This window comes from Gopherus evgoodei, chromosome 1 (assembly GCF_007399415.2).
Source record: "Gopherus evgoodei ecotype Sinaloan lineage chromosome 1, rGopEvg1_v1.p, whole genome shotgun sequence".
NCBI classification, from domain to species: Eukaryota; Metazoa; Chordata; order Testudines; family Testudinidae; genus Gopherus; species Gopherus evgoodei.
In genome coordinates, this window is record NC_044322.1 from 52,357,634 (window position 1) to 52,372,243 (window position 14,610).

General features: G+C 42.0%; 2 protein-coding genes across 6 annotated transcripts in view; both read left to right on the forward strand.

Moving 5' to 3' along the window:
* The window catches only part of LOC115652287 (serine/threonine-protein kinase Nek3-like), a 62,154-nt gene extending 58,602 nt beyond the window's left edge, over nucleotides 1-3,552 (forward strand). For all 5 annotated transcript variants that reach the window (XM_030564167.1, XM_030564140.1, XM_030564177.1 and 2 more), the window contains one exon: nucleotides 3,066-3,552. In XM_030564167.1, coding sequence (XP_030420027.1) covers nucleotides 3,066-3,135 — 70 coding nt within the window. In that variant the 3' untranslated portion in view covers nucleotides 3,136-3,552. The remainder of the gene's footprint in view (nucleotides 1-3,065) is intronic.
* Nucleotides 3,553-4,910: 1,358 nt separating this feature from the next.
* LOC115652307 (serine/threonine-protein kinase Nek5-like) overlaps nucleotides 4,911-14,610 on the forward strand; it is a 42,106-nt gene continuing 32,406 nt past the window's right edge. The window contains exons 1-7 of the mRNA XM_030564191.1: nucleotides 4,911-4,958; nucleotides 5,856-5,996; nucleotides 7,660-7,756; nucleotides 9,326-9,423; nucleotides 11,478-11,561; nucleotides 11,673-11,743; nucleotides 14,033-14,119. Of these exons, the coding sequence (XP_030420051.1) occupies nucleotides 5,880-5,996; nucleotides 7,660-7,756; nucleotides 9,326-9,423; nucleotides 11,478-11,561; nucleotides 11,673-11,743; nucleotides 14,033-14,119 (554 nt within the window). The 5' untranslated portion in view covers nucleotides 4,911-4,958; nucleotides 5,856-5,879. The remainder of the gene's footprint in view (nucleotides 4,959-5,855; nucleotides 5,997-7,659; nucleotides 7,757-9,325; nucleotides 9,424-11,477; nucleotides 11,562-11,672; nucleotides 11,744-14,032; nucleotides 14,120-14,610) is intronic.

The window sequence follows — 14,610 nt, forward strand, 5'->3', positions numbered from 1 at the left end:
CTGATCCCGAGACTATTGAATGGCCTTAGAGTGTGTGATGCCCACTGTCATGGTATAATTCCCCACTCTGAACCTTAGCGTCCAAAAGATGGGGTACCAGCATGAATTCCTTTAAACTCAATTACCAGCTTAGAACCTGTAGCGCTGCCACCAACCAGGAATTCCCGTGCCTGGTACACTCTGGTCCCCCAAAACCTTGCCCGGGGACCCCCAAGACCCAGACCCTCTGGATCTTAACACAAGAAAAGTAAACCCTTTCCCTCACCATTGCCTCTCCCAGGCTTCCCCTCCCTGGGTTACCCTGGAAGATCACTGTGATTCAAACTCCTTGAATCTTAAAACAGAGAGGAAAATGCACCTTCCCCCCTCCTTCTCTCTTCCCTTCCCAGATTCTCCCTGAGAGAGGCAGTAATCGTAACACAGAGAAATTAGCCTCTCTCTCCCCCTTCCCTCCTTTCTCCCCACCAATTCCCTGGTGGATCCAGACCCCGTCCCCTGGGGTCTCACACCAGAATAAAAAAACAATCAGGTTCTTAAACAAGAAACTTTTAATTAAAGAGAGAAAAACAGTAAAAATTCTTTGTAAATTTAAAATGGAATAGGTACAGGGTCTTTCAGCAATAGACACTGGAACTACCCTCCCAGCCTAAGTATTTAAGTACAAATTAAAATCTTTTTAGCAAAATACCAATTTGAACTCCTTCCAACCAAATACACCTTTGAACTCCTTCCAGCCAAATACACATTTGCAAATAAAGAAAACAAGCATAAGCCTAACTCACCTTAGCACCTAGTACTCACTATTTTGAATCTATAAGAACCTGTATCAGGGAGATTGGAGAGAAACCTGGTTGCACGTCTGGTTCCTCTGAGCCCCCAGAGTGAACAACAACCAAAATCTAACAGCACACACAAAACTTCCCTCCCTCAAGATTTGAAAGTATCCTGTCCTCTGATTGGTCCTCTGGTCAGGTGACAGCCTGGCTCACTGATCTTGTCAACTCTTTACAGGCAAAAGAGAAATGAAGTACTTCTGTTCTATTAACTCTTACTTATCTGTTTATGACACCCACCTACACTGTTTGGACACTTTGGACATTTCTGATTTTTTACTTATACATCTCTGTTTTCTCTCCCAAATTATTATTTTATATTTTGAACCTTTTTTCCTCTTTATAATACCACTTATGCATTCGCTAATAAGTACCATATTTATACATACCAGTGATGTCAAAATTAAATAAATTACAGATTTCCTTACTGTTGTTCAGTATTGACATAAGAACGGCCATACTGGGTCAGACCAATGGTCATCTAGCCCAGTATCCTGTCTTCTGACAGTGGCCAGTGCTAGACGCTTCAGAGGGAATGAACAGAACAGGGCAATTATTAAGTGATGCATCCCCTATTGTCCAGTCCCAGTTTCTGGCAGTTAGAGGTTTGGAATTGCATCCCTGACCGTCTTGGCTGATAACCATTGGTGAACCATGGATAAGTTCATCCATGAACTTATCTAATTTGTTTTTAACCCAGTTATACTTTTGGTTTTCACCACATCACATGGCAGCAAGTTCTACAGGTTCACTGAGTGTTGTATGAAGAAGCACTTCATTTTGTTTGTTTTTTAAACCTGCTGCCTATTAATTTCATTGGGTGACCCCTAGTTCTTGTGGTGTGTGAAGGGGTAAATAACACTTCCCCATTTACTTTTGCCGCACCATTCGTTATTTTATAGACCTCTATCATATCTCCCTTTTAGTCATCTCTTTTTTAAGATGAACAGTCCAATCTTTTTTCTCTCTTCTCATATGGAAGCTGTTCCACACCCCTAATCACTTCTTTCTTGAGCAATAATAGCTAATTTACACCCCATCTTTTTGTTTGTATAGCTGGGATTATTTTTCCTAATGTGCATTACTTTGCATTTATCAACATTTGAATTTCATCTGCCATTTTGTTGCCCCGTCACCCAGTTTAGTGGGATCCCTTTCTCTTCGAAGTCAGCTTTTTTGAGTAATTTTATATTGTCTACAAATTTTGCCAGCTGACTGTTCACTCCCCTTTCCAGATCATTTATGAGTATGTTAAACAACACAGGTCCCAGTACAGATAACTGGGGGACCCTGCTATTTATCTCTCTCCATTATGAAAATTGACAGTTTATTCATACTTTTTGTTTCCTGTCTTTTAACCAGTTACTGATCCATGAGAGGACCTTCCCTCTTATCCCATGTCTGCTTAGTGCTTGTCTATACTTACGGGTGATCTAGGGAGGGGCGAGTGGTGCACTGGCAGTCGATTTAGTGAGTCTAGTGAAGACCCGCTAAATCGACTGCAGATCGATCTCCCAGCGACTCCTGTACTCCACTGGATAGAGAAGAGTAGGGAGAGTCGATGGGAGAGCATCTCCCATTGACATTGCATAATGTAGACCCCCCAGTAAGTTGATCTAAGATATGTCGATTTGAGTTACACTATTCACTGTAACTCAAATTGCGTAGCTTAGATTGAATTTCTCCTGTAGTGTAGACGAGGCCTTAGTTTGCTTAAGAGTTTTTGGTGAAGGACCTTATCAAAGGCTTTCTGAAAGGCTTAGCACACGCTCCTCTTGTTGGCTTCTCCCGTTCTTTTATTTATGTGGCTCTCTGCCTAGCATACTGGCTTAAAGGATCACGTTCTAAGCCACCTATCTCTCCCCATTCATTATATGAGAGCATAGATATCTAACTCAGGCTTTCTGGATCACAGTGTTGTTCATGTAATTTTCTAGGTGCTTAAAAGTTAGATGCCATGATGCTCAGCATTGCAACCCCTTAGTCCCTTTTGTAGATCTGGGACCTTCTCTTTGTTTTCTTATGAAAGCTATAATTGGAATGAATTCAAAAAATACCTTTCCATTCCCTAATCACAAAGGTGTAAGGAATATACCTTTTGTAATTAGGTTATTTTGACTGTAATTCAATGTGATACATGGGATAATTGTGGAAGAAGGAAAAATAGTAGTCAAGATTTTTATGACTGTATAATTTTAGATTTGAGAATTTATTCTTTTAATCTGTTTTTAGGGATTTTGAAGAGGAAGATGATCCTGACTGGGTATCTGAATTGAAGATGATGGCCACATACAGTGACTGAATATATAATATAACAATTATATGTACAATATATAAATTACAGTTGTTAAATGTATGTAATCCAAATTTGGATTTTAATTTTTTTACTGCTAAATCAACAGTTTTCAAGTTGATTAGTTCTGAATGTGTAAGTTTCATACACATCAGAATGGAGAAAAAATATACTTGATAAAAATTAAAACTGCAATCCAATGAACAAATCTGAATATCTTAATAATAAATTAAATATATGCTTGTTCTGTAGAAATGCCCGGGAGAGCAACACTGTTTAAAAGATCACAGTGTGGCAAGTGAGGAATGGTAGCACTAAAAGAATAATATGCAAGGTGTTTCTTTTTGATTAAAAATACAGATGTTTTATAGTAGAAATAATTGATCTTGCCTGAATGTAGCTTTAGGGACTATAATAACTTTCAATAAAGGCCTATGTCTCTCCAGCCAGTTTGTGATCTTTTGAAAATGGGGTGCAGTGAGGACACAGTGGCTGGGAACACTGGGTGATGGGAGTGCAGTGAGAACAGTGAGGCGGTACACTGGGTGATAGGGTATAGTGATGACACTGGATGATGGGGTGCATTGGGAGATGGGGGTGCAGTGAGGACACAGTGGCTGGGAGTGGGAACACTGGGTGATGGGAGTGCAGTGAGGACAGTGAGGCGGTACACTGGGTGATAGGGTATAGTGATGACACTGGATGATTGGGGTGCATTGGGAGATGGGGGTGCAGTGAGGACACAGTGGCTGGGAGTGGGAACACTGGGTGATGGGAGTGCAGTGAGGACAGTGAGGTGGTACACTGGGTGATGGGGTGCATTGGGAGATGGGGGTGCAGTGAGGACACAGTGGCTGGGAACACTGGGTGATGGGAGTGCAGTGAGGACAATGAGGCGGTACACTGGGTGATAGGGTATAGTGATGACACTGGATGATGGGGTGCATTGGGAGATGGGGGTGCAGTGAGGACACTGGCTGGGAGTGGGAACACTGGGTGATGGGAGTGCAGTGAGGACAGTGAGGCGGTACACTGGGTGATAGGGTATAGTGATGACACTGGATGATGGGGTGCATTGGGAGATGGGGGTGCAGTGAGGACACTGGCTGGGAGTGGGAACACTGGGTGATGGGAGTGCAGTGAGGACAGTGAGGCGGTACACTGGGTGATAGGGTATAGTGATGACACTGGATGATGGGGTGCATTGGGAGATGGGGGTGCAGTGAGGACACAGTGGCTGGGAGTGGGAACACTGGGTGATGGGAGTGCAGTGAGGACAGTGAGGTGGTACACTGGGTGATAGGGTATAGTGATGACACTGGATGATGGGGTGCATTGGGAGATGGGGGTGCAGTGAGGACACAGTGGCTGGGAGTGGGAACACTGGGTGATGGGAGTGCAGTGAGGACAGTGAGGTGGTACACTGGGTGATAGGGTATAGTGATGACACTGGATGATGGGGTGCATTGGGAGATGGGGGTGCAGTGAGGACACAGTGGCTGGGAGTGGGAACACTGGGTGATGGGAGTGCAGTGAGGACAGTGAGGTGGTACACTGGGTGATGGGGTATAGTGATGACACTGGATGATGGGGTGCATTGGGAGATGGGGTGCAGTGAGGACATAGTGGCTGGGAACAGTGAGTGATGGGGGTGCGGTGAGGACACTGGCCCCTGGGTGAGGGGGCTGCGCTGAGAGAATCCCAGGAGGGGTCAGAGCACTATATTATCCAGGCTCCTCCCCCCTCGGAGAGCCCGGGCTCCTCCTTGTGCTCCCCCCCCCCCCCCGCGCAGCTCTCATTGCCGCGGGGCCCGGCCCGGCTGCGGCACACAGGTACAGGGCACCCCGGTCTCGACCCGCCTCGGCGCCGCGCGGGGGGCTGAACGAGGGACCGCGCTGAGCGGCGGGTCTGGCGCGTCCCGGCCCCATGGCAACGGAGCGCGCGGGGAGGGGAGGCCGGGCAGGGCGAGGACTCAGGGATAACCCCGTGGCTCCCACAGCACCCGGGGGGGGGGGCGCTGGAGGCAGAGCGCTCCCCCCCCCCGCCAGACTGCACCAAGAGGCTGTAAATAGCGGCAAACAGGGAGACTTTGTGTAGGGGGGGGGCTGCAAACCAAGGCTGCCCCAGCCCCGCCTGGGGCCTGGCTACAGGTGTCCGCGGTCGGATCCCGCCTTTCCCGAAGCGCGGGTCCCCCCATCCCAGAGCCTAGCTTGCGTCTGAGTCTCTCTAGCTGGTTGCCAGACGACCCTGCAAACGCAGTCCTGGCTGTGGGGGGCAGCCAGTGCTGCCTGTTTGTCTGGTAGCTGCAGTATGAACGTCCACGTTCATTTCAGATGCCAGTGATAATACTTGGTGCTAATGCTTTTAACTATTTCACTGAGCCTCGAAGCTTATAAGGAAAGAGAAATCATGTGATGTCATTAATACTATAGAATTAGTTTCAGCACATTTTGAGTAGATGTCTAACACCACTTGGTGCTGAGGGAGTTGTAACTGGTTTTATTTTCCAGAAGGTATGGGGGGCTCAGCATTCTTACATTTGGAAAAGCTGGTTTAATTAAATACGGGGCACACCAATCCCGTTGTTTCCAGTTGGTGACAACAATTGTGATTGTGATTAAATTCTTCAAATTTGTGACTTCAGCAATGTGTGAAATCCCTTAGAATATTTTCAGAATACCGATTACCTTTGAAACCCTCATATTTGGGACTTTTTTTTTGTATTTTAGACACTGCTTTAAGACAAAGACATCATGGATAAATATGAAATTATTAAAATGATTGGGGAAGGAGCCTTTGGCAAAGTATTCTTAGCAAAAGGAAAGGTAGATAACCACCAATCTGTTATCAAAGAGATCAATTTAACAAAGGTAAAAACAACAAAAGCAACCCTATATAATACTGATGGTTTTTATTTAATTGGTTATAGTGCTATGTGTTACTGCAATGTAAACTTTGGAGTTTTTTATTTCCTGTACGATTATAGGTTGACTATGTAAGGTTAAAATTTCTAAAAGACTGTTCAATTTGTCTATTAATTTAGTGATTTGCAAGTATGATTACATGTACAAATTTAACATAATAAAAACATGCCCATAAAAATAATTCCAGTTAGTTCAGACTTATCTATATGTAGAGTATGATAGCAAGTATAGAAATTATGGGCATATCCCTGCCAAACATTTACCACTGAGTATAATGGTTACTAATTGTGAGTATTCCTGTTTTCTCCACCAAAATTTGTTTACATTTTATTTACTTGTGTTTCAATTTCTCAAAAGATAACTATGAATTGAACTTTATTAATACAACATGTTTTAGTCTTCAAGCCATTTCAATTAATTTATTTCTAAACGTCATAATTTAAAAATATGACTGAGTAAAATATGATAGAACATATAATTAAAATGAAGCTACTGCTCTCAGAATAACTGGACAAAGTACATTTTGTGATGTGTTACTCTGCTTTTTCACTGTTTGTTCACTTATTTTCAAAATTAAGTAATTCACAATGAGGGGAGAGAAGCCGTCCTCTTAGTGATTAATGTGAATTAGTGTGTGTGCGATGTATTAGGCAGCTGCAATAGAAGAATACATTTTTATAGTCCAGGTCTGAAAATCGTTATACAACGTCCATACTCAGTACCAGAGACTTTACAACCTAAAAATTACCTGGATACAAAAACTGTACAAATTCTCTCTAAACTGTAGTCACCAGCAATACAATAATCAACATTTGCTAGGTATACAAGACTTCAGATTTTGGCTGTACACAGCTTTAAGATCAATAATTTTAAAAAATTGCCAAACCTGAGCATTCAAAAATCATGAGTCATGTTAAAAAATTACAAGACTTTAAAAAAAAGAAAAGATTTTCAGTTCTTTTTATCTACCTTTTGGTTTCTCACCCTCCTGTGTACACATAGGTTACATTTTCAACCTTTAAATGAAAGATGGGATTCTCAGCAAATCACTAGACTTCAGCATGTGGTGCTTTAAGAAGAACACTAAGGGTGAAATCTTATCTCTACTGAAGTCAATGGGAGTTTTTGCTATTGACTTCAGTAGTGCTAGGCTTTCACCCAAAATATTGGAAAAGTGGATAACACTTAAGAGGAGTATTTTTCAATATTTTTCCTTTGTATTTTGTTCATATAAACTTACCCATACCAAGAACGTAAGTCACATGGGTCCTGCTCCTGCTAACACACAAGCGTGGGCCTAACTTCGCTTATGTGAGAAAAGTCCCTTTGACTAATTAGGACTACTCACATGAGTAAATTTACACACCTGCTTAAGTGTTTTCAGGATCAGAGTCTTAAAAAGTCAGTGTCAATATATTTTCAAATATCAGAACTTGTATTTTTCACTGTATATGCATAAAACCCTTTAAATAACTCTTGCAACATTTAGATCCACTACCACTTATTTAATGTAATCTCCTATGGCTGTTTTGATATGAGCTTTATGTAGAAAAAATTTTTACTAGGAAATTGGCATTTTACAGTTTTGTTTTTTTTAAACTCTCTTTAGATGCCTGTGAAAGAAAAAGAAGCATCTCAGAAAGAAGTAATTCTTCTGGCTAAGATGAAGCACCCAAATATAGTAACATTCTACAGTTCTCTTCAAGGTTTTAGTTTAACTTTATTTTGTTTGTGATTTTATGTGAGATTAAAATACTTTACTGACCTAGGAACCTGAAGAAAAGTAGCTTAAGTGTTTTGTACGCATAAATGACTTCTGGAATTGGACCAAGTTATTAGGTATTACTTCTATAGCACTTGAAGTATGCATGGTGTTTTATTGACAAAAAAGAAACAAGCTTACAGCCTTATTGAGCTATTTACAGCCAGGAGTAATGGTTGGAAAAAGATGTACTATGCAACTTTCCCCTCCATTTTTGTTTTCTCTGTGTATGTGTGTGTGTGTGTGTGTGTTTCTCTTTTAATATTTTAAGCCTTGTGTGTTTGTGTCTTGCTTATTGTTACGCGGTACCACTCATCGCTAGGGCACCCCCTCTTGGCTGTTTAGGGGATTAGCTTCTTCCAGGTAAGACACCCCTTGCCTTGCACCATGGCCCCTCTCTCTCTCTGCGACCCAGGGTACTCCTTTTTGACTCAGCCCTTCAGCCAGGTCACTATAGTCCTCTCCTCCCAGGGTATCAAAGCCCCATTGGACGCCTGTCCCAGACAGTCTTCGGCTATGTCTACACTACCACAGTAAGTTGACCCACACTATGTAACGTAGCTGGAGTCGACGTAATTTAAGTTGAGTTACTGCGGGGTCTACACTGCTGGCGGCAGATGGGAGAAAATCTCCCATCCACTTACCTTATTCTTCTTGTCGGTGGTAGAGTACAGGGGGTCAACTGGAGAACGAGCTGCAGTTGATTTGGGGGGTCTTTACTAGACCCACTAAATCGACTGCTGATGGATTGATCTCAGAGCATTGATCGCTGCCGTAGTGATTGCTCTGTCTACTACACTATTAAAGTATCCCCTCAGGAATAAACATGGGTTAGCAAAATGCCAAAGGGGAAGCAGAATCCCTCTAAAGAGGATGTTTTGGGCTGTGGCAACCTAGGCCCAAAGATGGAGCAGCTTGTTTCTCGAGGACACATCCCTCTTCTTGGGGAAGCTCTGCTAAGAAACTGAAAGAATCCATGACCCATGGAATAGTTCTCACACATAAGAAACTAAACACTGTGCAAAAGCTTTTGGATAACATTGAATAGCATATGAAGTCTGTTGCTGGATCCACACAAAACTTGGAAGCCAGCATAACTTTCATTTATGGGCTCTAGGATATTGCACATGCGATGATGGGGAAGAATTGGTTGACTATATATTGGCCACAATTACTGGTGGAAATAAATTCACTTTGTCACAATGAGGGGTGAGTAGGAAAGAACATTTGAGGATATGGGAATCATCCTGAACGTAAATTAAGCTGTAAAGCTCTACTTTAGCAAATCTCCATCTCTTTTATGTCTTGTTTACTGTAATTAGTTTTTCCCTGTTGGTCACCAAAAGCATTCATCTTACCAGAAATCTTTGGGGGCAAGAAGGTAGAGATAGAGGATCAAAAGCTAAAAAAACAAACCCAAAACCCAAACACAACAGCTGTAACCAAAATAATTAATTGCTGTATCTACTAATATCAATGAAGTAGGTAGAAAAACCTCTATCTTTTCTTGCAGAAAAGAATAAACTGTACATTGTGATGGAATATTGTGGTGGAGGTGATCTGATGAGACGGATCAATATGCAACATGGAGTGTTGTTTGATGAGGACCAGGTAAAGGGGTTATTTTTGGAGGAAAGGATTTATATCCTAATATGCATGTTTAGGACTATCCAATACATGATGCAGTTTCTTGTCTTTATCGTTACAGTCACAAGAGACATGTAGCTAAGCCCTTCTGCTTTTTGTGAGAATTTAGTGATTTTTCAGTTAAGAGCTAGAGAAAAGATCTCTCCTTAGAAATGACATTTGAAATGGAAGGTAAGGAGTAATGTAGATCAAGGCTATGTCTTGTAGACACAACAATGTTACCTAGATGGGGTGAAATACTGGCCCCATTGAAGTCAATGGCAAAACTCCTACTGATTGAAGTGGGGTCAGGATTTCACCCATGATATTCAGTAATAGGATTCAGAATTGTTAAACCAGCCTTCTGACCTATTCCAGTATATATTAGCTCAGAAATATGTGTATATATATTTAGTGGATGGAATGGAATCATGACTGTTTCCCATCCTTGACTTTACTCCTCTCATTCTCATACATGCTGCTTTTTGACCTCCCTTCCACTAGCTGAAGCATACTTTTCTATCAGGCATTGCACTTCAGAGTACAGCACTCAGGGCTAGTTTTTTCAGACACTGATTTCCATTTTGCAGGTACAATCAAGAATTTAGATACCTAGTGACCTAAATTGCTGGTGAAAATAACTAGTTGTAAAACTGCACGTGCCCAAAAAGAAATCCAGATAAGTCTGGCCTTAAAATATGACTCTCGGTCTACTCTCAATCTAACATTTAAATAGAAAAATAAATCTCTTCACTTCTCTTTTTTCCATTGAAGTGGTAGAGAAAAAGGGAGTCAGTGGTGCGGCAATCAGTTGGGAGTTAACCGAGGGTTAATTGTGGATTGTCTGTCTCATTCAGTTATTAGAAGCAGACGGAACACAAGAAAGAATGAAATTTATATAAGAGGACAAAATCACAAATAAGAAAAATACAAAATAGGGAACCAACAATAAAAAAGAATGCTGACAACAAAAGAGAGTAACAAAATACAGAGCCAAACTAACAGGAAATGTGACATCAGAAGACAGACAAAGGAAGAGCAGACAAAAAAGGGGCATGGCAGACAAAAACAAAAAAATCCCCAGACTAAAGAAGCAAAGCAAGCTACCCAAGTATATTTAGTCCCCGTAATGTGCTTATATATTTTCAAATGTATGTACGACTTTAGTGCTCATGAAAGGCTCCAAATCAAGGAATCACAACTTAGCACAGCTAAGCAGGTGCGTAAGTGCTTCCTGAATAACGTTGATTTCCTGAATGAAATCATGAAGTCGATGGGCTGTATGCATGTGTTGTAAAGTTAAGCATATGTTTAAGTGTTTTCCTGAATAGGGATAGACTGAAGTATATGTCTGACTGCTTCCCAAAGGTCTTGATCCAGGAAAGTACTTAACCACGTGTTTAATATTAAGTATGAACTTAAGTGCTTTTTTAGATCAGGACCAACGTAAGGAGATAATAGCTGTGGCTTATGACAGAGATAGTGCGAGAAGTTGCTATGCAAGCTTATACAACTCTGCCGTTTACTCACATTTCTAACCGACAATCTGTTTTTCTGTTCCTGGGCCTTTCTTGACAAGGGATCATAAATGTCATCAAAATTGTATGGTGGTTTAATGGTTTCCAACACTGAGGATTAGGATGAGATTGTATAACTCCTTTTCAAATGTGATCTGAACTAAAATTTGAACTCACTCCTTCCTAAGTAAAAGGCTGCCTTGGGTTCGATTCCACATTCCTTATTCAGGCAGAACTCTCACTGCAGTTACTGGAAGATTTGTTGGAATAAGGACTGTAGGATCATGTATTTGTCTGCATATTATTTACTGATAATATTAAAATTGGAAAATTGATTAAACGAGTCCAGTCACTCAAGTTGATATTAACAGCTCTGTTTATTTTTCCCTCTTTTTTGTGAATATGCAGTGTGTACTTTAGGTTTTCTTTTGTTTTTGTTTTATATTTTTCAGTAAGACATTCCACTGGAAATCACAGCGGTGCAGATTTACAGAGTCTTATATCTTTTGTTTTTCACTATAGATTCTGGCTTGGTTTGTGCAGATTTCCTTAGGACTGAAGCATATTCATGACAGGAAGGTTTTACACAGAGACATAAAAGCTCAGGTAGTAAACTTGGGGAATTACAGTTCTTGATTTTACCCAGTCACAAAAATGCATACTTAGGAAATTCTTCCATGTTTCATCAACGCATATCGGTTTCTTCTTTATTTGCAGAACATTTTCCTTAGCAATAATGGAATGGTAGCAAAGCTTGGGGATTTTGGCATAGCAAGAATGTTGAACAAGTAAGCATCTTTTTTATGCAATTTGTGTCCTGTACGTAATGCCACCCCTGAAAAAATGTCACTGTTCCTAAAGACCAGGTACAGATTGAAAATGTGTTGTGTCTAATGCAGTCCAGGGGACTAAGGGTCTGATACTGCCCTGTGGAAATCAATGAGAATTTTTGTCATAGACTTCAATGGGAGCAGGAAAAGGCCCTAAGACTGCACAGAATGTATCCAGAATGGTACATATTTTATTTTCTTTAAGAGGTGTTTATAAGAAGATAAACCTAAAAGAGAATATGAGCTGTCTGGTGGAAGGATGGTCCGGTGGCTAAGGCACTAGTTTACAACTCAGGAGATCTGGGTTCAAGTCACTGTTCCACTGCAGACTTCCTTTGTGACTGTGGGAAAATTGCTTAGCATCTCTGTGCCTCAGTCCCCCAACTGTAAAATGCAGATAATAGTACTTCCCTGCCTCACAGAGCTGTTGTGAGAATAACTACACTGAAGATTGTGAGGTGTTGAGATACTACAGCAGGGGTGGGCAAACTGCCAGCCATTTTAATCCGGCCCTCGTCCTCTCGCTGGGGAGCAGGGTGGCGGGAAGCTCCCAGAAGCAGCGGCATGTCCCCACTCCGGTGCTTCAGCCAGGGAGCAGGTTCGAGGGCTGCTCCATGTCCCTCCCAGAAGCAGCGATATGGCCCCTTTCCGGCTCCTATGTCTAGGGGCAGCCAACCAACCCCACTACCCTGCTCCAGCTTGGAGCCCCCTCCCCCACCCTGAATTCCTCATTTCTGGGCCCACCCTGGAGCCCGCACCCCAACCAGAGCCCTCACCCCCCTACACACACCGCAAATCCAATTTTGTGAGCATTCATGGCCCGCCATACAATTTCTATTGCCAGATGTGGCCCTCGGGCCAAAAAGTTTACTCACCCCTGTACTACAGTAACGGGAGCCACATAAATACCTAAAATAGATGGCAGGCAAACCTCATGCTTTATGTCAGTACAGACTTTTTCTACAGTATTTTAATAGTCTTCATGGAATAAGAAAATTACAAGAAAAATATTTTCTAGTTCAGTAACACCATTCATCAAACAAGTTTACTATACAAACATGAATGGCTTAAGCATCACAACCTCCTGGATGCTCGGAAGCATTTTCATCTTCTTTTTTGCAAATGGGGAATCAGAGCCACAGAGAGGCTAGGTGCTAAACTTTCAGTGGGAGTTGTGCGTGCTCAGCACTTCTGAAAATGAGGCTGTCGTGTCTCAAGTTTGACAGCCAAGAATGAAGGCACCCCAGTATTAGTGTCCACTCTTGAAAATTTAGATGTACAGTGATTTGACCAAGGTTACACAGCAAGTCAGTGACAGAAAATAGGACATGCAAACCCTAGGAAGCACTCCCTCCTTTCCGTCCTGGTTTGGGTGGGATACTCACATCTAGGACAACACTGTTTCATGGTTTAATGGATATATTGCAAAACCATCTGGTGCGTCATAAAATCTTGCTGCACTGTTGTCTGCTTTTAAAATCCTGTATTAGTGATGATTAAAGCTATGATTTTTTCATGGAGGTTATGGGAGCCGTGATGTCCAAAGACATCTGTGCCGTCAGCCCTGGCAGCTGGGAGCTGCAGGGTCCCACCGCCTCCCACAGTAGCAGGGAGCTGTGAGATATGCCCAGCACCTGAGGCAGCAGGTCGCCAAGCTCCAAACTGTCTTGGCAGTTGGGGTACCCTGCAACTCCCAGCCAGCACAGGCAGGGGGTACCCCACAGCTCCCTGACACCTACAGTGGGGCCGAGGGACCCTGGAGCTCTGAGCTTCCACTGGCCACCCTGCAGCTACCCAGCCGCTTCCGATTTATCATGGATATTTTTAGTAAAAGTCACAAACAGGTCACAGACGATAAAGAAAAATCCACAGAAGCCCGTGACCTGTCTCTTACTTTTACTGAAAATATCCATGACAAAATCTTAGCCTTAGTGATAATCATTTCTCCAGGAATGGTGATTGCAACACTGGTATGGGGTGAGGAGAGAGAGAATTCCTGAGCTTTATATTGGAACACAGGCATTTTCTACTATAGAATTACACAACCATTTTAACAGAGAGCTGGAGAGTGTTTTCATTTTGTCCTTGCAGTATCTAAATTAATGTACTAAACTGGCATTCATATACTTTTGAGCAGAAATGATAGCCTCTATGTGCTCTTTTCCTGGTTACATACAAGCCCTTTCCCCTACTTTTAGAATAAACTCTTTATCACTTACGTTTCTTTTGTTTTCTATCTTTCATTAGTACTATGGAGCTTGCTCGTACGTGTGTAGGGACACCCTACTATCTGTCGCCAGAGATCTGTGAGAATCGACCATATAACAATAAAACGTATGTATCTAAATATATGTTTGCTTGGATGCTTTCTTCAACCATATGATGAAACATGCATGCTTGAAAACAGGAAGTTATTTGCTTTGATAATCTCATGACTTAACATTACAACTGCATTTTTATTTTCATAAATATGTTTGCAACTACTTATATTTTAATCTTCTTACTTACATTTGTAATACTGTCAGGATTTTATCTCACTGCGTGTGTAATGTGCAGTAGCTGCCAGAGATGTGGCTCCTTTTAGTTCAGAGTTTGCAAAAGTTAATAGACCGAGTATTGATTGTTAAAAATATTCTTCAAAGAACGGTGTTAGATTGACAGTTCTGGACAGTGAAAGCCCCTGTTTTCAGTAACCCTTATAGAGTTGTCTGCAGAGGAGGCAGATACATGTGAGACTTGTAGAGACTCGCTGAGAGCCACCAAAACATTAGGTGCTGAGGGTTGAAGAGTCATGGGTTATGGGGGGCTATGTACCCCTATTCTGT